Source organism: Jatropha curcas, chromosome 3 (assembly GCF_041381405.1).
Source record: "Jatropha curcas cultivar XTBG-Jc1 chromosome 3, XTBG_Jcur_1.0, whole genome shotgun sequence".
Classification (NCBI taxonomy): Eukaryota; Viridiplantae; Streptophyta; class Magnoliopsida; order Malpighiales; family Euphorbiaceae; genus Jatropha; species Jatropha curcas.
Genome location: NC_143153.1, coordinates 27,734,782 through 27,761,862, shown reverse-complemented (window position 1 = coordinate 27,761,862; position 27,081 = coordinate 27,734,782). Strand labels below are relative to the sequence as shown.

The 27,081-nt window shown below is 29.5% G+C and overlaps 4 protein-coding genes and 1 pseudogene across 4 annotated transcripts; 2 read left to right on the top strand and 3 right to left on the bottom strand.

The window, feature by feature from the left end:
- Positions 1-2,215: 2,215 nt before the first annotated feature.
- LOC105641730 (linamarin synthase 2-like) lies at positions 2,216-4,914 on the bottom strand. The gene is made up of 2 exons (XM_089719695.1): positions 4,260-4,914; positions 2,216-3,241 (listed from the first exon to the last, which is right to left on the bottom strand). The coding sequence occupies exons 1-2, from the start codon at positions 4,768-4,770 to the stop codon at positions 2,307-2,309; spliced, it is 1,446 nt and encodes a 481-aa protein (XP_089575821.1). The 5' UTR covers positions 4,771-4,914; the 3' UTR covers positions 2,216-2,306.
- Positions 4,915-11,839: 6,925 nt separating this feature from the next.
- LOC105641627 (linamarin synthase 2) lies at positions 11,840-14,729 on the top strand. Its single transcript, XM_012226212.4, has 2 exons — positions 11,840-12,520; positions 13,470-14,729. Exons 1-2 carry the CDS (start codon positions 11,992-11,994, stop codon positions 14,405-14,407), a joined length of 1,467 nt encoding a protein of 488 aa, XP_012081602.3. The 5' UTR covers positions 11,840-11,991; the 3' UTR covers positions 14,408-14,729.
- A 597-nt stretch (positions 14,730-15,326) lies between these two features.
- On the bottom strand, positions 15,327-17,681 carry CYN (cyanase). Its single transcript, XM_012226211.4, has 4 exons — positions 17,346-17,681; positions 16,912-16,983; positions 16,324-16,432; positions 15,327-15,601 (listed from the first exon to the last, which is right to left on the bottom strand). Exons 1-4 carry the CDS (start codon positions 17,612-17,614, stop codon positions 15,557-15,559), a joined length of 495 nt encoding a protein of 164 aa, XP_012081601.1. The 5' UTR covers positions 17,615-17,681; the 3' UTR covers positions 15,327-15,556.
- A 1,030-nt stretch (positions 17,682-18,711) lies between these two features.
- Positions 18,712-21,358, top strand: LOC105641624 (plastid developmental protein DAG). The gene is made up of 4 exons (XM_012226210.4): positions 18,712-19,164; positions 19,255-19,352; positions 19,460-19,525; positions 21,042-21,358. Exons 1-4 carry the CDS (start codon positions 18,746-18,748, stop codon positions 21,182-21,184), a joined length of 726 nt encoding a protein of 241 aa, XP_012081600.1. The 5' UTR covers positions 18,712-18,745; the 3' UTR covers positions 21,185-21,358.
- Positions 21,359-23,168: 1,810 nt separating this feature from the next.
- On the bottom strand, positions 23,169-24,871 carry LOC105641728 (linamarin synthase 2 pseudogene; annotated as a pseudogene).
- Between the last annotated feature and the right edge of the window lie 2,210 nt (positions 24,872-27,081).

Genomic DNA, 27,081 nt, shown 5'->3' with positions numbered 1-27,081 from the left:
CTTAAATCAACAAAAAATTTTACATCAGCTAAAAATAATTACTATGATGAATGTCACTGCTTACATAATTAATTAATTAGTGTGGAATATTAATGTACTTATTTATATGAAATTTATTATTTATATTTTAATAAAAAATGACAAGTTATTATATTCTACATAATAGATATAATTGGTATTTGTTATTTATTTTTATTAAATTATTATGTCAAAGGTGTTATAAGAAATAAAAATAAATAAATTTTCATTTAAGAATTGATTCCAAACATAATTTTATAGCATTCAATTGAATTCCTTATTTTAAATTGTAGTATACTAAACATGACAAATTCATTTGTAAATAAAATTCTACTAGGCATTCATTTATTTATTAAATGCAAAACATATTAATCAACATACTAATCAATAAAATTCTAATAAAATAATTTGTAAATAAAATTCATTTATTTCAAACGGGCTGCTAATAAAGATTTAATAAAAGTATTGGCAAAACGATGAAGCAAGAAAGTGAAAATAAGACATTCTTTTCTGGGTTTGTTCTTTTTATTTGGAGTGAACAACATCAAATACCCATTTTGACTATAATCTTTCTTGAAAGAATTTGTGTATAAATATAAATTTATATCAATCTTCATCATTGAAATCTATTGTATTTTAATTTTAAAGTTTAGTATCTTCATCATTGAAATCTTCATCATTTAAATATATATATTTAAATGGTGGTAGAAAAATATTATTATATATGTTGCTAATTCTCTTTCTTATTTTTCCTTTTGAATTGTTCATAAATCTTCTAACTTCCCGTATTAATGCTTAATTTGGCTAGAGATCTCATCATTTGGCCCGTTGTTGAGGAATTATTTGCTAGAATTATGATTACGTATTTATATTCAGAATATGCATAAAAGTTTTTTTTGAATGGAAATGTTTTATCCATATCTCTCTATATCTTTATATATATTTTATAGATAAATATAGATAATTAGGTATATTTTAAATAAAAATTTAAAATAATTAGTATATATGCATAAATAATTATTTTAAAAAATTATATATTTTTTAATAAAAGTTTATATATCTATATATATCATTATCAAGTCATACATATATAGAAATTTTATATATATATATTGATTAGATCACTTTTGATAGTTTTCAAAATATAATGTTGGTCTCAAATAATTATTAAGAGAATGCATAAGAATTTTTTTATGATTTTTAAAATATCAAATTAAAAATAAATCTTTGTTTAAATAATAATATCAGTGGATCAATTAGATTAAAAATTAGAAAAAAAATTAAATAAATATCTCAAAATAATGTAAAACTTCAAATAATTGTTTTAAATATTAAAAATTACATATAGACAAATATTAATATACAATAGTACAGTAATTATAAATGTTTATTGCTGTTTGTATTTTTTGTATCATATTTAAAATACATTTATAAATTATAAACTATAAATACATCAACTGGGCAACCCACACAATGCGCGGGTGTAAACCTAATTTATTAAAATTTAAAAAACAACCAATGTTACTTTCTTTCATTTCTTAGAATGCCAAATTTACTTTCGATTCATGAAAATTTATATAATTCTAAAATTTCAATTAACTTTGTAAATCTATCTTTAAATATGCATATTTCTTTTTCTATTTTATTTAATCTATATGTTTTACAAAGTCTCAAGCCTCTACGATATTTACATCGAATTTTTTTAATCATCATCCTTTAAAAGTGAAATTGATTATACATATTTTCATATGAGATTATATAATTACAGAATATTTAAGGATCTTATTTTTAATATTTATACAAACCGCAATGGTATTTAGTATATACATCTTTCGTCTTATTTTGTTTGCATAGTTTGACAAAACTTAAGAATGTAGTCAACCAAAATCATTTTACTTTATTTTTTATCTTAATATTTTAAAATATTGATAAAAGTCATTCATTTAATAAATAATCATAAAGGTTATCATGAAAAGAACAATTGTTTACATATATAAATTTAAAAAACTTGTAAAATTTTTGGGACATCAAAAAACGGAATAACAAGCAAACAAAATGAGACAGAGAGAGTATAATTTATTTTTTCCAATGAAGGATAAATTTAGCGTTGTATGTGTGCTTTCAAAGATAAATAAAAGTTACTTTAAAAAAAATGTAAAAGAAAAAATTAATCTAATAAAAGACTATTTAACAGGTAACTAGTTTTATAGCAAATTGAAATATTGAGGTGTCACTTCTTCATGATTCTTGCTAGAATGAGGTGATAATACCACACAATTTCAGACTGATCACTTGCCGTAGCATAGAACATCTTCCATAAACTTATTAAAATTTCCATAAGAAGAACCTCCAATTTTAGTAGTTTCTTCTGCCATTTGCTTCCATTCCATAGCCTTTCCTTTCATTTTCTTCCCATTCTCATTTTCCATCATTTGTTTCACAAGAAAACTAATTTCCTCGCGCTTCACATCAGGATTCATTTCCAAACCAATCTTCCAAACATTACATGCAAATAAACAATTCGTCGGCTGCTCGGCCAAATAATAACAACAAATCATAGGCATACCACTACAAATACCTTCGATAATAGAATTCCATCCGCAATGTGTTAAAAAAACCCTAGTCGACGGATGAGACAATACTTTTTCTTGTTCGCACCAACTTGCTAACACTGCCCTTTCCTTAATCTCCTCAAAAAATTGTTCCTCAAGTAATTCAGACATATTCTTAACAATATCAGGCCTAATTATCCACAAAAATGGATGTTTACTATTTGCAAGTCCCCATGCAAACTCTTTAAGGTGCTTGTTTGAAATTTTTGCTATACTACCACAATTAACATATATAACTGAATTAGGGTTTCTTTTATCAAGCCACTCTAGGCATTTACTGTCATCCTCCCATAAGTTTGTTCTAAATGACGCTATTGGACTTAATTTAGGCACTTGATTTTCTAGGAGGGATAAAGGGCCAATTGTGTAAATATGAGAATATATGGGATTGAATTTTTCTACGATGTCACGTTCAAGCTTGTCGAATGTATTTAAGATGATTGCAGGAGCTTGTAAATTGGCAGGTACTAGATATTGCAAACAATTCAAAAATGGGGAGTTTGGATCAGTGGTTCTGGTGGCAAATGGCATGTACCTGCGCGTAGCATTTTCAATACCTGGTATACAATCTACTGGTGTTTCAAGACTGCCATCAGTATCAAAGTTTTCACCTGAAACACATCAAATTAGAAATTAATTGCTTGATCTCTAGATAAGGGTAAAACAAAAAAGGAAAAAAAATTGCAATAGTTCCATTTGTATTTGAGATGATTATATGGATCAACTTTTAGCTCTCAGAACAATAACATCACTTCCGGAAGCATCAAGCACTATTATCCATTAGCCAATAAATTAAATTTATTAAACACAAAAGCTCAAGCTTAATGGTTTGTGGGACCAAACACTACCTGAAACTTCTATGGCCAGCAACAGTTATAAAGTAGTATTCAATGTTTTCACTAAATTTCTATTATTTATACTATTTAGTAGCATAGCGTCTATATGAGTGTTCAGAGAGAGATTGTAAGAGTAGATTATAAAACTTTACCCTCCTTAATATTTAATAACTAGGAGCTAGTAAGTGATAACCATTATAAGATCTCACAACTAGTATAATAACTAATGAATATATGATAGATTTAATTATCTAGGCCAGTCTGCGGCCCAACCTATGGACCAAATCAATTAAAATAATAATTTTATTGAAACGAAGTATTTTTTTACCGTACACTAGGCAAAAATGATTAAATAAAAATAATTTTTAAAAAAATTTTTATTTTCATTATTTTAGGTCCATAGATGGATCATAAACCTGATCTAGATAAATATTTTCCAATTAATATTGCTGAACAAAGCTTATATCTTAGTTGTTTTTTAAGCACATTATTGTTTGAATGTTCATCAATAACTCAGAGTTAATCCACATGGCAACTAATTAATATATATATATATATATATATATACTTCTAAAAAAAATACAGAGTTCATGAACAATATGACAAATTATTTTCTTTTTCTAACCTAAAGTGTATCTCCTATGAGATTTTTATATATAAAATTCAAAAAGAAGTTCTAGCGTCCATTAAACTTTAGCAATGTATTTGTTAACTATTCAAATGAAACCAAGTAAAAAACAACATAAACATTAAACACACATATATGAAAGGAGATAAACGAGAAAATATATACTTTTATACGGAACGAGGCCTCTCTTGACAAGCTCCCCAAGATGCAAATAAGCCATGAAGCCACAAGCAGAATTAGTCCAAAATGGGACTCCAGGAACCCCTAATTCTTCGGCTGCTAAAAGAGCAAACGACATGATTGCATCAGAAATAATGCAAGTTACCTTAGGCACTTGATCAGACGACAAGGAATTGATTTTAGCCAGTAGTTCTCTGAACGGACCCAACATGTAGTTCCGGGCTGAGTCACAAAGAGAAGGGATGTCTTGCGTGGCATCAGGGTTAGACGGAGGCAGCCCGTCAGGAATAGCATCAAATCTGAAATCTGCAGGTAAGCCCTGCATCAACTCTGGCCCTTTTGACCTTAGCAATCGTTTCTGGTTAAACTCATTGTTTACAAAGGTTATATGATAGCCTCTTGAATGCAAAAGCTTAGCAAGTTGCATAAATGGATTTATGTGACCTTGTGCTGGAAATGGGATCAACACTGCATGAGGTTTGCTAAGGGAACCCATATTCTCTTTTCCTAATGCCTATGAAAATGCAATGAAAAATTGATATATTTACACACAGGGCGGAGCTAGACTCCAAAATTAAAAGGGGGCTAAAGAAAAATTTTCCAATATTGGAGACCCAAAATCAAAGAAAAATTTTGGTTTTTTTTTTTTTTGGGGGGGGGGGGGGGTGTTCCAGGATTCTTCAGTCGTCCTTTTATATATATAACTTCATATCTTAATATCTTATTGCTAATTACTTCATAAGGTTAGATGTTGTTAAATTATTCAATCCTTCATCTAAAAAGTGGTATTTTTACCATTAAATAAGGACTAAATTGTAATTTAAATATCTTAATAGGACTAATCAACATATTAATAAAATAAGAGCAATGAAATCGTGATTATAACTAAATATTAAGGTCTAAACAATTATTTACGTGTATACAATTTGTCTTTTTTGTGTACATTGGAAAATTTTCAGATTATGTTTAAAATTCTGACATGGACTAATTAGTAACAATAATAATAACAACAATGACTGATAAGTTTTGTTGAATAATAATTAATTACTGATTAAATGTATAAAAAATAAATTAAAATGAGTTGGAGTAATTGATATATAAACATGCTCGTCCGTTGTCTTGGATTACATTGGAAATTTTTAAATGGAGTGATTTTGTCATTTACTGTAAAACATATATATATATATATATATATATATAAGATTCGAATTAAACTAGCGAATATTTCGGTACTGATTTTGTTGGAGTTATTTGGTATCGGGTAGTGTATTAATATGGATGTAAAAAATTAAATTAGTTGGGAATTGGTCTAATTTAGGTCATTACGATATTTTAATTTAAAAAAAAAAAAACACCTTTCCACCTTAAATATAAATATTTTATTATTTTAAAATTATTAAATGTAAGTTTAATTTTTCATGTGTTTCCTTCAAAACAATTTTGGTTTGAATTTATAAACCTAACTCAGAATACTCCGAACTTTGTGGCCTTTTATAATTTAATCCTGTTTTAACATTTCTATCGATTTTACTCTAATTTCGACTTTTTACAGCAATATTATTCTCAATGGCAATTAAAGATAAAATTGTAAATAAAAAAAATTTTCCTTTAGTTTAAAAAAAACTAATGATAAAGTAAATTCTAAACGTATTTTGAATATCAAATTATATTCACATCCAGTGGGTGACACATTTATAAATTTAGAAATATGATATTTGAGACATATGCAATTATTTTATTGGGAAGTTATTTATTTACTTTTTTAAATGAATAATAATTTTGTTTACCACAATTAAGATTTTTTTAATCCTTAAAAATATAGACAATATAAAAGGGTAATTAAAATTATATTTATTAATTTTATTTTATTGCAATGCTTGGGATTTTTTAGTCTGTAACAAAAATTTTATGTTACTAAATTATTAATTAGCATATTTATCTCAAAACTAAAACTTAGCGTGGAATTTTTTTTTTCAAATTTTTATTCTTTAACATAATGATTTAAAAAATAATGAAAATATTTTTTATTTGCAATTTTACCTTTAATTACAATTAAGGGGTGATATTGCTTTAAAAGATCGAAATTATGATAAAATTGACAAAAAATTTAAGATATTCTAACATATTAAACCGAATTTATATGTGAAATAAATTATTTTATGAAATAGTAGCAATTTTATATTTTCAAGATTTGACTGAAATTTTTCCGTGTATGGCTAATTTTATATTCCGTGATATATAAGAGCTTAATATGGGCAATTAAACCTTTAACATATATATATATATATATGTATAAAAAATGAACTCAAACATAATAGGCAGGGTCGGAATTAGAAAAGAAATTCAAGAGAGTGAAACAAAATTTTTAAAATTTGCAGGAGTAAAGTATATATATTTTTTTATTTGAAATTTTTTTACTCATACCACGTAAGGCAAATAAAACATGTCACTGGACTTTCTTGATTTTGATACTCATACATATATAATCTACTCCTACCAGGCTACCAAACTGGCTCCTTCAAGTAAAAGATTGTCCTATCAACTTAAGGGAGGAGAAGAAACTCCCAGAGAAGCAGGCCATTTCGTCCTTTATAACAGTCGGTCTCTTGCTTGTTTGAGAAAATAAGTTTTCGATGTTTAGTAGCTACTGAAATTCTATAATTCTTAAATACGTAGATTCATCTATACTTTGATTTGTTTGTATATTTGGAGATTTTTCGTCTTTTCTTTCATGGGATTTCGATTCATTCTTTTGCAAGGATTTGTTATTAATCTTAGGTGTGAAATTTGATATTATTTGATTAGAGAATTTAGATCTTACTCGTATATGTGAATCTTTGATTAATAGAGTTTGAAAATATAACATGCTCATCCATTAATCTTATTGACATATGGTGGCGGAACTCATTTATGATGTCATATGCAACAAAGTATTAGAAAAATAATTAAGATATAAAAGATTTAGAGAAATTATTTCGTTGTCTAGATTAATCAAAGGATATGTTACTACTACGAAGATTTACATTTTTTATCAAAATCATTTCAACTAGAAAGATGTAATATCATATCTTTTAATTTTAATTTTATATTTAAAAGAATATAAATAATTCTTTTAATTTATTAAAAGATCAACAAACTCTAGCTAGTAGCTACAATAATAAAGTTTTCTTCCATAAGGAATTTAGAACACGATGAAAACATCCAGATGATATATTTTACAAATTCAGGTGGTTGAGGTTTCACGATGAGAGTAGTCTTCCCTTTGTATATTGAATGGCTCGCGAAAATCTTAGACGGAAATTCATCTCTCTATATCTTTTGCTTGTTTATTTTTATTGCTTTATCATAAATAAAGCGAAGAGCTTGTTGTCGTTTTAGTTTTTATTATTGAAATTATTTTATGAAACATCAATTTTGTAATTTCAAGATTTGACTAAAATTTCATTACGACTAATTCTATATTCGGTGGACAAAACGTCTAATCTTCTTTAACAAACTCAATTAAGTAACCCTAATTTTTCCATCTGTTTTTTCTAAAGTGAAAACGACTGAATATTGTCATAAACTTAGCATCTAGCAGAGAACATAACAAAACGACAATCGTTAAATCCATTGAAGGATCTTTCCGTATACTTATTAAAATGGTTGGATCTTTTCATTGTCTTTCACACATCATTGAGACTAAGAAGCCAATTTAGCACGCAACCGAGATAGCTCTTGGCACATAAAAATAAAAAACCTCTGCTATATTTAGACAAGTCAAATTATTTTTTTTTTATCAACAAAGTAGATTATTATTCAATTGTAATATTCAGAAAAAATTTAATTTATTCAAATACTAACCCAAATCAATAGATTTTTTATTTACATCCAACCTAATCTGGACAAATTAAGTATTAAAAATCAATCAAGACATTGTAAACACCAAACTAAAAGACATTGCAGTATCCAAAAAAAAAAAAATCAAAAAATCCAATTAACTAAGTCGAACGACAAAGCCCAAATGAAGATAGGCCCGCAAAATCATCAACATTTCTTGAGAAAAGAAATGGTAATGATTTAAAGCCACTGCAACAAACACGAACACGCAGACCTTAACAGGCATAAAGAACAAGCTGCAGCAAACTTAAAAACATAAGGAGTGGACAGCAAAAAAACTCATTTAGAACCAAGCCAAATGAGGATTCTCAGCATCAACAACTTTCTTAGCCATGATACAGAACAAGCTGCAACAAATTTAACACTGTAAAGACTAGACTATTGCCACTTGCTCTACATACTTCCAAGGAAGACAAGTACTAATCATTGATATTTAGCTTTTAACGGCTAAAACATCTAGCCGTTAACCATTTCGATAACTTCTTATGGATTCCTTGTGTCTGTCATTAAAAGCATTTTTGTTTCTAGCTAATGACAAGGACCACATCGTCACAAACAATAAAGACTTCCAGATTGCAGGAAAACCTTTGGATTCTTTGTGTCATTATTAAAAAGCATTTTTGTTTCTTGCTAACCACAAGGACCTCATTGTTACAAACAATAAAGACTTTCAGATTGCAGGAAAACCTTTTATCTTAATAATGCTTTGCCATTGCCGACTGAGATCAAGGCTCTCCAAGTCAAAAAAGGAGACTTATAGCCGGCGGTAAAGGTGATCAAATTTGTTTAAAATTGAAAGAGACACTTGTCTCATCCATCCCATTTTCCTCTAATAAAGATAATAAGCTTTTTACCCAAAAATTGTGTTATTTGCTGAAAGATCTAACAATTCTATCTTCAACTCTGGAAGAACATATATCTCCTCCAATCTCAATAGCTTGACTTTTCATTATATGACATTTTCCTTTTATATATATTAACAAATTAGCTCAAATATAATGAGTTAGATAATATCATATAAGAAGATACTTTATTTATTCCATAGTAATAGGGAGAGGCAAAATTAGAAAACATCAATATACATTTTGGTAGCGCAAAATGAAATTTATGAATTCTTAGGAGTCAAATATAATCTTTTTATTAGATTTTTTGTCTTTGAATTTTGGAAGGCTAACCACCCACTGGATTTGATAATACATCTATCGTTTTCATACTTATTAAGAAAATATAATTAATATGATTTTTTTAAAAAAATTTAATAATTCATTAATAATGAATATAAGTCGAGTACATCATAATATTGCTCTAGAAATAAAAAATATAAATATAGAAAACTGAAACCTTTCGTCTGGAGATGTTCTTGATCTGAACAGAAGAGAATAATCTTTTGGATAAAAACTGGTCTATTTTCAAATAAGACGACAAAAGAAACCTTCCACAATATTACTCTAAATATTGTTTTTTCCGGAAATTTATTACAATTGACATTTACAGAAAAGTTTAATATAACAAACTTTAATGGATGAATAAGTCGCACTATCAAGCTCCATTGATAAAAGAAACTTATCTAAACTTGAAGTAATGAAGTCTTCAACCACCCACTGGATTTGATAATACATCTATCGTTTTCATACTTATTAAGAAAATATAATTAATATGATTTTTTTAAAAAAATTTAATAATTCATTAATAATGAATATAAGTTGAGTACATCATAATATTGCTCTAGAAATAAAAAATATAAATATAGAAAACTGAAACCTTTCGTCCGGAGATGTTCTTGATATGAACAGAAGAGATTAATCTTTTGGATAAAAACTGGTCTATTTTCAAATAAGACGACAAAAAAAACCTTCCACAATATTACTCTAAATATTATTTTTTCCGGAAATTTATTACAATTGACATTTACAGAAAAGTTTAATATAACAAGCTTTAATGGATGAATAAGTCGCACTATCAAGCTCCATTGATAAAAGAAACTTATCTAAACTTGAAGTAATGAAGTCTTCAACCACAAGCAACTAACAATCCATCTCGTATTTCGAATTACTAAAGAAATAAAATATCTAAATAAAAACTCTTCAATGACGAGGAACAACTCCATGAACTAAGAGAAATTAATAATACAATAAGAAAATGTCAAAAACACTCGATCTAAGACTAAATCTAAATTTTATTCAAAATGATAATATATTTAAAATTTATTAGAAAGAAAACTAAATATAATTAATATGATTAAATCATATTCTTTAGTTAATTTTTTTTTTCCTAATAAAACACCGTACTTAAAATGATCCGTGTTATGTCATTAAGGTTCCCCATGGCTTTCCTCCAAAATATTGTTTCTTAGAGGAGAATAAAAACCATATCTCATTTAAATCTTTATTCCCATTTTAACCATCTCAATTTAATAATCAAATTAATAATAATCTCGCTTTGTTTAGAATTTTAAATATAGAATTAGTAATAATAATCTATGATTAGATGAGACAAAAAGAAAAAAAAAATTTCTGTCAAATCAAAACTGATCATATTTAAAGATTATTTTATTTATGGATTCTATCTATATGATTCTTATTGGACCGATATTTGTTGTACTGACATTGCTGCTGAGCCGCAGCAAGTGGAGCATTTATTGATTCATAACTAAAAGGAGTAACTACTCCTAGGCTCTTGAATGTCGTGCACTCCAGTTAAGATACGGCTCCACACTGCACGGTTCAGCAACAAAATAGTTTATTATTTATAGTATTCATTTATTCTAATATTTAGTGATTAAAAAAAATAAATTATAAATTTATTCTCTTTAAAATTTAATAAACACTAGGGAGAGGTAATGCTTGTTGGATATTTTGATTTGACACTGTTTCACATCCAAAAAGAAGGAAGCTACATATAAGTTAAACTTGTCGCCGGAAGTCTTCTTTCTCGATGGTGAAGTAAGACCAAGCTCATGATAGGATCCCCTTTTTACGTCTCTATATCCCTCCCACGTGGTGACATGGGGGCGAAAAAAAGAAAGAGAGGGATGAGGTTTCTCTCATACTAAATATGACTTTAAAATAAAAATATATTTAATTAATCTCAATTAATTTTTTATTAGGCCATTTTAAATCACACGCTTTTGACTATTATATTTGATCTGAATATTTTATAAAAAATAATTATTTTATCCTTATATTTTATCAAAATGCAAGGATTTTGCTCATGCATTATTAGAAATATATAATTTTGTTCCTATCTTTTTCCGCCGTTGTACTTTTATATCCTTCTATTATTTTTATACATTTTCCATATTATTAGAAATATATAATTTTGTTCCTATCTTTTTCCGCCGTTGTACTTTTATATCCTTCTATTATTTTTATACATTTTCCATTAAATCGAGGAAGAGATTAGTTAATTAAGAAAAATATAAGGATAAGATAGTTAATAAATACATTAATTAATTTTTAAAATAAAATAATAATTTATTGATAAAAAATTATAAAAGAATTGGCAAAAGGTTGAGACAAAATTATATATTTCTAAAAAAATGCAGAGGCAATATTACGTGTTCTGACAAATTGCAGAGGTAAAATCATAATTTTATTTTTATAAAACCAAATAAAATACAATCAATAGATCCGATAAAACTAAAGTTTCGGACATATTACTCTATAAATACGTTAAAATTGTTGGGAAGAAAATATGAAACTCACACTACACCCAACACAAAAACCTGAGTGCTTTCAACTGCGACACCACTTCATCAGTTCAGGCAAAGATCTTGCCTGAACTAGGAAAGCTTTTCCAATCCATTACAAAAGAAGAAACAAAAAGGAAAAATTAAGAAATGGGTACAGTTAAAGTTATCAAAAAACCTCACATTGTATGTGTCCCATATCCATCACAAGGCCATGTAACCCCAATGATGCAACTGGCCAAGCTTTTACACTCAAATGGCGTTTACATAACTTTTGTTAACACAGAGTTCAACCACAGACGTCTAATCCGGTCTAGAGGACCGGATTCCGTTAAGGGTTTGCCGGATTTTCGATTTGAGACTATACCGGACGGTCTGCCGGTGCCACCAGATGATTATGATGCCACACAAGATGTTCCTTCCTTGTGCGATGCAACTAGAAAGAATTGTTTAGCTCCATTTAAAGAGTTAATCAACAAGTTAAATTTATTATCTCATAATAGTGATGATGTGCCTCATGTTAGTTGTATAATTTCAGATGGTGTTATGAGTTTTGGAATCAAAGCTGGAGAGGAGTTAAATATACCTCAGGTTCAGTTTTGGACTGCCTCAGCTTGCAGTTTCATGGGTTATTTACACTATAGTGAACTAAAAAGAAGAGGCCTCGTCCCACATCAAGGTATATCTTTCTCGGCTTCTGTATATTGAGTCAGCTATTTTAAAATTGGAATATAGAAAAATTTGATAGCTGAATATTTAATAAGATGAAAAATGTCAGGTCAAATTTAAACTTTGAAATTGTTCAGTTTAAAATTATCGAAAATTCATATTTATAACGTTTTGAGTTAATTTAGCCACTGAATTTATTTAAAATGTTTAAAAATATCATATTTAACATTTTGAGTCAATTTAGTCGTTGATTCTTCACAGTATTTACATGGATTTAAGACTATCATTGGGATCAAATTGTACAATTTGTTTAAAGTAATTAATTAAATATGAAATAGATGAAAACGATATATGGAATGTATTATATTCCTCTTTATGTTGACTAATAGTATTTTTATCTTGACTAATAATTTTGAGTCCATAAGTATGTATTAATTTGAATATTTTAGAATTAACATTTATCACTAGGTTATTACATATGAAATCCATTAATTTCTCATGTTAAACAAATTAAAGTTACATTACATGTGTTAAATTAAATCAATTTATTAATTTATAAAACTTTAAAACAAATTCAAGGGCTAAATTGGTCTAAAAAGTCAAAACTGACATTTTTAATCATTTTCAACAAGTTCAAAGATTAAATTGATCTGAAAGAGCAAATATGACCTTTTTTTATCCTACTATATAAGTTCAGCTACATAAATAAAAAGAAAATTAACCTCTAAGGAGTGAGATGGGATAATAGGGATTCCTTCTCTCTTAACTAAAGGTCTCAAGTTTGAGCCTGGATATGGAGTTTACCCTCTTTGTGGGCTGTTCGATGCGAATCCGAATTAGTCGGGCCAATGGGATTCATACACCGGATGGTTAAAACCAATAAAAAAAAAAAAGAAAATCAAATTTAGTTTTTAAACAATACTTTGAATGAGCATAATTTTTATTCTTGATTGTTTCAGTTGAGAATTTCCTCTGCAATGACATTAGTAAAACCCCCATTGATTGGATTCCTGGGATGACTAACATCCAGTTAAAGGACATGCCAACATTTATCAGAAGCACAAATGATGAACTAATGTTTGATTTCTTGGGATCAGAGGCAGAAAACTGCTTGAACTCTTCTGCAATTATCTTCAACACATTCCACGAATTCGAAAATGAAGTTTTACAAGCTATAATTGATCACAAGTTCCCTAACATTTATACTATAGGTCCTCTCCCTTTGCTTGAAAAGCAAATCCAAGAAAATGAACTCAACTCCGTAAAATCAAGTTTGTGGAAAGAAGATTCGAATTGCCTAAAATGGTTAGATAAAAGAGAAGCTAAATCTGTTGTGTATGTAAATTATGGTAGTGTGGCTATGATGACAGATAGAGACTTAAAAGAGTTTGCTTGGGGTCTTGCAAATAGCAGACACCCATTTTTATGGATTATTAGGCAAGATGTAGTTATGGGAGATTCTGCAATTTTGCCTGAAGAATTTGTTGAGGAAACTAAAGAAAGAGGATTGTTAACCAGTTGGTGCGAACAAAATCAAGTGCTTGCACATCCAGCAGTTGGTGTTTTTATCACACACTGTGGTTGGAATTCTATGATGGAAAGTGTTTGTCATGGCGTTCCAGTAATATGCTGGCCTTTTTTCGCTGATCAGCAAACTAACTGTCGATATGCATGCGAAAAATGGGGGAATGGGATGGAGGTTAATCATGATGTGAAGAGAAATGAAATTGAAAGTCTTATTCAGGAAATGATGGAAGGGGAAAATGGGAAGAAGGAAAAGGCATTAGAGTGGAAAAAGAAAGCAGAAGCAGCTACAAAAGTTGGAGGATCATCTTACAATAACTTTAGCAGATTTATTATGGAAGCTATCTATCGTGGTGATCAAGTCATAGACTGATGCAATGATCGAAAATGCAGAAGTGTAAAAGCCTCCAGTACAAGGTGGAGAATATGCCATTGCATAATCTTGGAAAAACTTGCTGAACTTGGTCTATGATGGACCAAGAGACATGGGGTGAATCCCATTTCCATATGCGACTCGCCCCATGCGTGTATTGGTTCATGAAGGCATAGTTCAGGCAAGTATTACCCATGTAGAATCATAGTAATAATGAAACTTTTGAAGTTGTATCAATAGCCTTGTGATATTGTTATATAAAATTTGATTTCTAAAAATCCTATAAAGTGGTAGCATTTTCACATGCTTATATTTTGGAGAACTTGGTCAAGTAATTGTTCAGATATGTAAAGTGCCTGATCATATTTCGACATATTTTATCCTCTGGTTCTGATTGTTGAGGATAGAACAATAAGTAATAATAGCTAATCTATTTCCTTCATTCAGTGATCTTAAAGTATATAAGATTCAAACAGTTAGAGCATTCCAATTCAATAGAAGGGATTTGCATGTGAACTCGTTGCCAAAATAGTTGTGATACGATGGCATGAATATGATAACGGAGTTGGTAACCACTGTACAATTAATGGTATCAATTTCCACAACACAGCCATGATAATACAATGATGAAATGAAAAATAACATAGGCAACTGGGGCTTTGAATCATAATAACATTAACCATGACATTGATGAGGTTGTGATGATGAATGTAGTGAGGCTGATGGGGAGAAATGGCAAATGTAGAAATCACTATAAAATGAATTTCATGTAAAGGAAAGAACGGTGTGATAGAATATAGTGACGTCAAAGAAATGAGATCCCTACATTTCATTTCATGTAAGAAAATCCGGCCATCAACTCCATGATAAATTTCAGAATCTGTTTTAATCAGGCAATACCAGTTGAATTTATTACAAGTTTTTAAAACTGCAACCTTCTATTCATTTCCAATCCATAACATGTAAAGTGAGCAAACAATTTTATATTGGTACTTGTAGCCCTATAAGATCCGAGTACGACAACAAGGGTACTTATTTTATTCATCATCTGACAAATTAAGCCCATAAGAATATAAGACTAACTCCAATGACTCAATTTACACAGTAGCAAATATGCTCACATAGCATCTGCATCAACATCAGAATTGATCAATTTCCATTAAGCCTCAGTCTTGAAACCATGTGCTCTGACTTCTGCAAGGAAAAAGGGAGAATTTCAAACAGATTTGTCAATCAACTTCCTAGGCATTTGAGATCCGGAAACAGGGAAAGAAGCGAACGAAGGAGGAAGACTAGGTAACATGCTAAGTTTCATTTGATAAATGATTACACATTTTAGTTTATACAATGAAATATCCTGCAGGAGAATTCCAGAGAGCATTAGATATAACGCGTGTGCACTACAATCAAGAATTTGTTCAATATCTTGAATAATTGAGGAAAACCCATCCCATTTAGTTTTCTACTTTCTCTTCTTTATCTTTATCTAATCAGGATCAGATGCAATGTTTTTTTATGATGATATAAGGAATTTAACTCCCACCCAGTTTACACATACAAAAACATGTGAACATATATATATATATATATATATATCTTCTATATGTATTTTCACAAAAGGTAGGGCAACCTATCACCAACTGTATGAGCAATACTTGAAATTGGTTGTTGAATGTATGATTTTGATGAAGACACTTTAATAGGAACAACTGCAAAAAGATATTCGAAGCATTCGTAGTGTTCACCCACTTTTCTTCTTAATGTTTACTCTACATCAGCAAAATCAATGACAAGCATGATTAAACAACCGTACAGGCATTTTTTGTGCATTCATGCGGCTCCACAATAGAATTCGCCTTCTTTCTCGACAGTTTACATGTTTCCTAGGTAATCATACAACATTAAAGTCAACAAACCTGCTCAGTATGAGGCAAATACTTCCCATCAAATGTCACAACTACACGATCTTTTCCATCCACACCTTTGACTTTGTCGACAGAGCAAAAGAAGTCTATGGCTGACATGCTGAAAAAAACAAATGACATTGAATTGAGTGATTTAAGTTGATAACATATAAAAACATTGCAGAAAATAAATATGGGGATAACTGCTATATTGCATATAGTCAATGGGCTCATGAATAATCAAACAAGACATTGAAAATTTACATGCAGAATATTTAACACAAAAGAGGATAAGAAAAAGGCAATCTTGGAAAGTGGTTCTGGCTTCAAATGGGAAGGCAATCACAAAGAAGTCACTTAGCCTGCCTTAACTATACGAAAAGGCAAAATATGTAAAATCCTGTCTTCTAAATCATATTTTGCTAGTGAGAGCTTGAATTTCAATGAGAAAGGCCAAACAAACAAGAACCAATCATATAGCTCCTCTAAAATCTAAATAAGGAATCTTAAGACTTCCAACTACTAGTATTTTGAATCAAAGTTAGGATCCAAAAATCTAAGAAGCAATGAGTAATAAATTGATGACAAGAAAAAACTTACATGCCATCACCAAACTCTTCATTGATAATTTCCTTTATGCTTTCACCAAAATGCATAACTGCTTCATTCAACCTACAATAATTTTAGCAAGAAATTAGATAACAGCCCACTGTATTAAAAAGAGAAAAAGAATGTCCCAGTATCAAGATTTATGAAACACAGGGTCACTCACAGCAGACAATATGAACCAAAATCACAAATCCCTTCACCACCATTAGTACAACACATGACCTTGCATTCTTAGAAATTAGCAATACAATGTTTATAAGCAGATTCTACGTATAAATATTTAAAAGAACGGCAAAAATTAAAAGGGAAAAAAAAAAAAAAGAAACTTGAAGCCAAAATTCGAAGTCATAAAGAAATAACTAGAAGTAGCACATTAAGTAAAAGATGAGAAGTTATAAAATACTAAGGGAATATCGAAAACCCACCTGTAAACAGTGGGTTCTTGAATCAAATTGGGGTCATAAGACCTCATGGGTGGTCTCATCATCTCCTGAAGCATCTCATCAGATAGTTCAGGCAGAGCTGCTCGAAGCTTTGGGGCGGTTTCGGGCTTCAGTTGGGCCTGACGTTTCAGCAACTGGGCTACATAGACATTGGTGAGCCCAGTCTCCTCCGCGATCTGACTGTAGTTCTTGCCGGAGTTGCGTTTCACGGCCAATAGATGGTTGGCCATGGTCGCTTTGGTCTCTCCCATTTTTCAGATGGAAGTAAACAAATTTGCTTTTCCTCTGTGTCTTTGGTCCTACTAGGCAGAGGGAACTGAGTGATTTTTAATTGATGTGGTTACTATTTCACACGTGGCTTTTCGTAAAAGGACCTTTCCCAACTTTTTTTCTTATTTCTTATTTATTTAAAGGAATTGCTTTGATATATTTTTAAAAAATCCTTTCAAAAAAAAAAAAAGATATATTTTTAAAAAAGCTTTTTTTCCTCAAGGAGTTGTGAGTATAAAATTTATAAAATAAAATTTATGTTTTTCTTATTACATTATTTAAAAAAAATGCATTCTAATCTGTAAAAAAATAAAATAAAATAAAATTACCAGATTATAATTTAATAAAATTAAAGATTTAAAGATAACTTATAAAAAAATTAAAAGAATACGTTAATATGTTATAAAAAGGAAGATTTGACTTTAGGTTCATCTTGAAAATAGAGAACAAAAATACTTAAAATTTAATTATATATTAGGAAAATTAAACAATGGAAGAAAAATTTGTTTGATATCAACGAGCTATACAATTTATATTTTTATATTTGGTATTAAGAAAATAAAATAAACGACTAATATTTAATCGTTGATGTTTCATCTTAATTATTATTTAGTCTCTATATTTTTAAATAATAAATTAAATAATAATAATTTATTAAACGTAAAGAGTTAAATAGTAATATTATTTGAAGAATTAAATAATCAAATCTTATATGATATTTAATAGAAAAGAAAAAACAGTTTATGAACAAAAAGATTCTATACAGTTACAAATGTTGTCTTCATCATAATTTTTTCAAATAATAAGGACCAACTAATAATTTCGACTAACTTAAAGATTTTATAATAATTTATCCAAAAAAAATATTATATCACTTTTAAAATTTAATATAACTAAATCAAATTTCATTATAAAAAAATTTTATATTTCAACCTAAGAAACATTGATGGCCTATATCTAAATTGAGAAGGCTCAGCCCAAGCCTGAAAAGAACTCAAGTCCTAGGGAGTCGGGACCAGCCCATCAGAAGCTGTCTTATCCAGAGAGTCTGAAGAAGATAAATACCCCCTATATCCTCCAAAAACCCTCGTTCGTTCCTTGTTTCAACAACAATGGCTCAAACCCTAGCTCGCCCTTTCACTCGCTCCCTCTCTCTTTCTCTCTTCCTCCCCAAGCGCCTCTTCTCCCACGCCGCATCTACCATAACTCGTACTCCTCCTCCCCCTACTGTACTTCCCTGCCGCCGTTCGTTACTCCCTCTTTCTCATGCCGTTCCGTCAATTAGAAGTGCTGATCCGACTCGATTTACTGCGATTCGATGCCGGGTTAACCGGGCTGGTAATTCAGCCTACTCACCATTGAACTCCGGCTCTAACTTCAGTGACCGGCCGCCCAATGAGATGGCCCCGCTTTTCCCTGGATGCGATTATGAGCATTGGCTTATTGTTATGGACAAGCCTGGCGGAGAAGGAGCTACTAAGGAGCAAATGATTGAGTGTTATGTTCAAACCCTAGCCAAAGTTCTTGGAAGGTAAATGTTTTTAAACGATGACAAGTTTTGGATATTTGGGTTTTATGTAGATTTGATTATGCATGACATCTGTTTGTTGCTTTATCTCAGTGAAGAGGAAGCCAAAAAGAAGATTTACAATGTTTCGTGTGAGAGGTATTTTGGATTTGGCTGTGAGATTGATGAGGAGACCTCAAACAAATTAGAAGGTATATATTTAGGGTTTTAGTTTCTCCAATTCTTTTTTTTTTTTTTGTTCTGTTATTGTTTGTTGGATTAAATGAATTTAATTTTTTTTTGTTTTGTTGGTTAACAGGCTTGCCTGGTGTTTTGTTTGTCCTGCCTGATTCTTATGTTGACCCTGAAAACAAGGACTATGGCGGTAAGCTTTTGCGCTTGTAGCTTAAGATTGCAAGCAATTTATCTTCTCCACATCCTTTTTTTTTTTTGTGCTTATATATTATAATTCAATGGTTAAACTCATCCTAGGTGTATGTCAGGAATTTATGATAAAATTTGGTAAGGAAAAAACTATTGCAGTTCTATTTTTGACTGAAGGAGAGAATTCATTCTGACTTTCGAGAAATATGAATTATGATGTGATTGTATAAATGGATTATAGTTTCTTTACAGTCCATCTTGGCAAAGCTATGAGTCTGTTAGGCAATGTTTAGCTTTGAATGCTAATGGACTTATATCAAATTGTTCGCTCTAAACCATTCTGTGCTTCTTATATTCTGTGGAGATGCAGATCAGTGGAGATGGAACATTATTATTACTCTATTTGTTTCTTTCTATATATAAATAATATGTTTATTTCTTTTTCTCAAAGCATGGTTAACTGTGTTAGTGACAACCTATACTTTGTTGTGGTCACTAACTATATATCCTCTCTTGTTATATATGATTAATAGGATTTTGACATTCCCCTTATCTTAATATGGCTTTGAATGCCAATGAACAACTGGCTTCAAAATTGTTGGAGTGTTCTCTGTATTTCTTTCAACTTAACTACAAATGCACTCAGAGCGCCACAATATTCTCTTAGGTTATTTATGTTCACATATAATAAAAAGCAGCCAGACATATTTGTTTGCTTTCAATTTGCATTTTTTCTCAGCAAACAGCCTTGGAAGGGACATGTCTTCCTTGTTGGTTTGCAAATTATTCTCATTGCCAATCTTGTCCTTGCGTTTTGTAAAATTAACTGTTTTGACCTAAAGGTTCTCTGATCTTGTGTTGTTACATCTTTCATGGCAGTAAAAATCATTTTTCTCCTTTCATTTTTATCCTTTTACACTCACGTATTGTATATTAGTCCATCTTGGCAAAGCTAATAACCTCATGTGGGTAATGTCTAGTTTTGAATGCTAATGGACTTAGATTAAAGTTCTTTCCTTTCCTGTTCTGTTCTTCAAGCACACCATGGAGTTGCAGAATCATTGGAAACGATACATAAGTTTTTAATGCTTTTTGTGAATTTAATTCTTGTGTAGTTTATATATCTATCTATATTGCATAAGCAACTTATTGTAATTACTTTGAACTTTGGTGTAGGCTTCGTTTTTCCATTTTTCTCATACAAAACAATATATTTTTATTTATGGGGTGTCAAGAGGAGAAAGCTTCTTATGACGTGATTTGTTGTTTGTGCTAGTAGAAATTTCACAGTTATGCCTGTCTAATAGACACATTTTCACCTTTTCATTATCTATTATGTGCTTTGGTGAATTTCTTAATTAAATTCTTTATGGATAGTTGCAAAAATGTTAATCTCAACTTCTTTCCTTTCTCCATGGCAACTTTGTGCACTTTGCCCACTGTGAATATGAATTTTAGGGATCCTTTTATCGTACGATTATAAAGACTAGTTATAAAAACTTTTTCTAATTTTGCAGCTGAGCTGTATGTGAATGGAGAGATAGTTCAAAGATCACCCGAAAGACAGAGAAGGGTGGAGCCACAACCCCAAAGAGCAAATGACAGACCCAGATACAATGACAGAACTCGATACGTTCGCCGCAGAGAAAATATGAGGTGAAAGGCTGATTGGGGAAAAGTAGCTGTGTATAAATGTTGCAATGGAAGCCACATTCCTTCCTGGTTATGCATCGCGTTTAACTGGTGTCTAAGAATAGTTCTATGATAATTGTATGTGAGAATTTTCTAGATATTTTATAAGGGGCGGTGATTAAAAAGACTTTCTTGACTCGTATATTTTCTATAATTCCTAAACAGTTATTAAATGTCAAAATCCATATTTTCCATACGAAAAAATATTTTGAATATCTTTATTAAGCTATATTTTATATAAGTACATATATTTTTTCTATTAACAAATTTTTGTTGCTTTAAACATTGTATAAATAAAATTTGGTTTTAATTTTTTTTTTTAAAGAAAAGACTTCAGCTATTAAAATTTTAAAAAGCAATTTTGATCACTTTTATAACTTGAATAATCTTGAATAATTTTTGTAATTAGATGAATTAAATTATATGTATGAAATAAATTTCATTGTCTGTATGAAATAAATTATATGTATGAAATAAATTATATGTATAGTCATTAAAACATAATGTAGGACTTAAATTTTTTAAACAAACTGTACATAATATTTTTAACAACTATAATTTGCAAATCTCTAACTACTTAACAATCCATATTTAGCATTTATAACAATCCATAGTTAACATTGATTTCACATTTTTAGATATTATAAAAATAATATGAAAATATTTTTCAACATTAATTAAAACGAAACTTATTCGTAACAGATTTATTTGACAAGTGTAAGTAAGTTAGAGGTTCCTGTTTAAAATAAATTAATTGCCAAAAAATTCTCATTTAGGTTTTCTTTTTTTTTTTTTTTTTTTTTAGGGTCTTTGCCATCAGTTACTATTTACAAGCAGGGATATTACTATCTGGTCATTGGAGGTGAATTAATAGATCATGGGACCTCCACCTTTTATATGTAGTATAGATAAAAGAGAACTTGGGGAAGAAAAATTTCATCATTCACTTTTTTTACTTTTAAATTTAGTATAAAATTATTACTTCATACCTAAAGAGAGTAGCATGTTTCCATTTACTCTTTCAACCTTGAAGATTAATGTTTTAACTATATAAATAATACTAACACTTTATAAATAATATTCATTCCCTCTCATAATTTTATCCTACTCCCCTTTTTTTTTTCTTTTCATCCGTCCAAAACTGTTTGTTCTCTTTTTTTTGAAAGTAAAAAATATTTGAAATTTACTATTTGACCTTTATTTAATTTTTATTTGTCAACAAATATAATTGTTAAATTAATGAATTGCCTCAATATACATAAAATTAACATATCAATTAAGGTTATATTAGGAAAAAAATGAAGCAAAAATTAATATTTCTTCAATATAAGGGTGTACCAAAAGAAAAAAAGTTGAAAATTTACCACATTTTGATTTAATCAAATCTTAGTGGGTCAAATGCAAATTTTAAACATTGGAATATAAAAATAAACATATTATGATTTTGGTTCAGGGAAATCAATATTTCTTCATCATATTTTTTTAGGGTAAATTAATTATTGAAACCTTCTTAGATTTTTAATACAATTTTTTCTATGAATCATCATTTCTCATATGATCTCACATTATCACAGGAGGAATATCTAATTCCAATAACCTAGACATTCTTTTTATTAAGTAAATTACTCATACGTTAACTGAATTTTCTTAATCTACGTGACAGTCAAATTAGGATACAAATTATAAGAGGGAGGAAGTAATAACGGTTTTGAAAAAGCTATTGTCAAATAGTCAATTTTTCTTTTACAATTTTTTTTGTTTACATATACACGTATATTTATTTACAAATTCTTTTAAAAAATGACAGAATTAGAATATTAAAGCTAGAGTCACAGCGAGCACTATAGAACAATGTTAAATATACAATTATTCATTGAAGTTCCACACTGATGTGAATTCCATCTATCAGTGCACAGTCTTCATTAATAGATGATAATGAGGATGTACAATTCTTATTTACTTGATAAAAGTTGAGTGATAAATCTATTAAAGTTGTTATAGGATGTTCCTTCCAGGCTCGTAGCTTCCTCTGCTTTCTTCTTCCATTGTAAAGAATTCTTTTTCATTTCCTTTCCTTTCTCTCCTTCCATTATTTCCTTGACAAGAGTTTGAATTTCAGTACGTACGCTTACCGTCATGGCTAATCTCCATGCCAATGCCCCATTTAGAGCAAGAATATAAACAATTCATGGGTTGCTCATCAAAGAAAGGCCAACAGAGCATAGGCACACCATTACATATACCTTCCAAGGTAGAATTCCATCCACTGTGAGTTAAAAATGCACCAACTGATGAGTGAGACAGTACTTGTTCTTGCCAACACCAGGGCGCTATAAACCCTCTATTCTTAATCTCTTGATAATATTCTTCCGGCAAAATCCTGGAATTTCCAATCACGACGTCCCGTCTGACCACCCACAAAAATGGATGCTTGCTATTGGCCAGCCCCCATGCAAATTCTTCAAATTGTTGCTCTGTCATTACAGTTATGCTTCCATAATTCACGTAAAGAACTGATTCTGGATTTTGTTTATCTAGCCATTCAAAACATTTTGAGTCTTCTTTCCATAGATTTGATCTAAGTGACTTTGCTAGGGTAACTGGAAACTGCCTTTCGAGTAAGGAAAGTGGACCTATTGAATATATATTAGGGCATCTGGACTTAATTTCATTCAGTGCTTGGTGTTCAAGCTCATCAAATGTGTTGAAGATGATTGCACAAGATTTTAAACAATTTTTTGCTTCTTTGCTCATAAAATTTAACATTATATCTTCAGGATCTGTCGTTCTGATCAAAGTTGGCATGTCTTTAAGTCGAATGTTTTCAACGCCCGTCATCCAATCAAGTGCTAAATCAAGACTGCCATCGTTCATGAAGTTGTCATCTGAAACGCATTTTCGACTTATATTTTATTTGAAGATGGTGATGGTGAGAAAGTACTGCTCAAATTTTTGCTTGAAATTAATAAATAAAAAATAAATTTTATCTTTTGATTTTCCATATGAAAAAGAAGAAAAAGTCATTTTGTGGTTAAAAAAAGCCAGAAAACATTTCAAGAACCTAAGGCCAAGGTGTGCTCTTTTCCAATTGGAACTAATACAACCATTTAAAAAAAAAAAAAAAAAAAAATCAAAGACAAGAAAATGTACCTTTAAAGGGAACAATGCCTCTCTTTATAAGTTCATCAAAACGCAAAAATCCAATAAGACCAATAGCTGAGGCAGTCCAAAATTGAACTTCTGGAATGCCAAATTCTTGGGTAGCTTCAATTGCAAAGGTCATCAAGCCATCAGATATAATGCAACTAACTGGAGGTAATTCTGGCAATGAATTTAACTTTGCTAGTAGCCCTTTAAATGGATTCAGACAATTCTTTTGAATCGAATCACTAAGGGCCCAAATATCTTGGGTTGCATCCCGGTCCGAAGGTGGCAACCCATCAGGTATCGTTTCGAACCTAAAATCTAAAAGGCCTTTAACAAAGTCCGGCCCATTAGACCGGATTAAACGTCTATGATTAAATTCAGTATTGACAAAAGTTATGTAAAAACCATTGGAATGCAAAAGCTTGGCCAGCTGCATTAGAGGATTGACATGGCCTTGTGCTGGATATGGAAGAAGAAGTACATGAGGTTTGATGTTAAGTGAACCCATTGCCAGAAAGGAGATAATAGTGATGCTCAAATGATTCATTTTGCTCTTTTTATAGAAGGTGCTATGAGATACGAGATATTTGTGCCGGCCATTTCATTTTACATACACAAACGTACACACATTACTGCTAATTTTACAAAATTTCAAATGATTTGAGTATCATTAACTCCAAATTTCTTAAAATTATAATTAAACAATTTGATATATAATAGAATATTCTTTTGATTATACTTTTTTTTGTATTAAGTTATTTGTCTAATAATTGAATGTTTGTTTATGTTACTCCCGTACACAAATCTAAATCGTTTTTTTTTTTTTTTGCATGGCGATTAATAAAATAATTAATTCTACTAGATTATAACAAATAATTCATTATTTCAAAACGACTTATATTTGTAGATAAAAAAAAACTATTTAAAACGCTTAGATTTGTAAGCTGAGAATTGTATTTAAGTCTCTTCAAAATTTTATTGAATAAGTTAATGCTCAATTAATAACTTATGCAAACAGAACTTTTTTTTTTCTTTTTTTCCAAAATGTGTAGTTTTCTTAATCATAAAAGATAATGGAAAAATTAAATTGGATCAAATAAAACTTGTGCTTTAAAGTATCAGTTGTTTCTTCTTTTCCTAGGTTCAACTGCTGCTACCTGTTGCGTTTGTTTGGAGTGGCTGTTTGCAGCCCTGCAGTTAAATACACATTGTACAGGTTCAATATTCTAATGCCAACCACTGGACAATGAAAGTGACTATTATTGTTTTCATTTTTTAATTACTCTCGATGTTCCGTTTAATATGATATTTTTTTTCAAAAAAAATTTTAATTCAATTTTTCCATTTGTTTAATAGTATTATTTCTTATGCTTTGTATGCAGATTTTTTTATATATATAGAAAAAATCGAAGTAGAATTTCATTAAGAGGAAACTGTATACAAGTATGAGATATATATCAATATATTTATATATTTTTGTTTAGTAATAATAAATCACTTATACAAAGAATAAAAAAATACAATATTAATTTGAAATATCTGATTGAGTTGATATAGCATAATATTTGTATCATTGGAGACCGTTTGCTTCACTTGGTGGCTATTTATGGCGACTATTCGACTCCATGATCTTTTTACAAGTCAGATCTGCACTTCTTTCTATATAACTATCCAAATAACGAAAGCTGCTAGACAAAATCACCATAATGGTAATAATAATAACTCAAAACTAGATCTGAAACCAAAATCTCAATATATGGAAAATAATAAATTCTAATATTTAGGTGACAAATAACGTAAATATGTATACTGAGAATTTTTTTCAAAAAAATAAATAAAAAAAGAAAAGAGATGACCATCGGTGAGAGCTCACCTGTGGCTACCCGTGGAAGAAAAAAAAAACAGAGAATTTTTAGGTTTTAAATTATAAGAGAGGGATAGAATTGTATGCAAACATTCCATTTAAAAAAAAAGGTTTTGATATCTCCATCAAATATTAATTATTTGAATAATTCATAAAAGAGTTATTTAATTAATTACCATTAATTTTTCTTAGAATTGAGGCGGTTGAATTATTTTCTAATTCTTATCCAAATTGAAAAAGTATCAAATTTAAAGTAATAGAACATAGAAGTAGTATTAGATAATAACATTGCGAAACACATACACCAATTTTATAAATCATATTGCAAAATAATTTTAAAATTGGCAAGATTTGAAAATCATAACAATTTCGTAAGGTTTGAAATTTAAACCGCGTGTCAAATATTCCAATAGAGAGATATTCTAATATGTTGCGAGGTCAATAGTAGGATGGTCATGGATTGGTTGTAATCGGATTATACAAAAATTATATAAAATCTATATCCTGAGTCGCAAAGATTTTTATATATTCATATTCATATCCGCTTCACTCGGATTTAGACGGATAGAATGTTGAATCGGATCAGATATTATTTATTTATTATTATTATGTTTAAAAGAAAAAAACAGAACAATGATTTAATAAATATTTATATTATTTATTATGCTTTGAAAATACAAAAATCCTAACAATAATTGTAAATATTATGTACTTTGACAACTATAAGAGAATTTAATAATTGTTAAGCGCAAAAAATCGTGGCTATAATGCTCCACTCATATTCTTTTATTTGATGTAGAGGTTAAAAACAATAGGAAAAGGATGAAAGAATTTGAGATAATGGTTTAAAATTT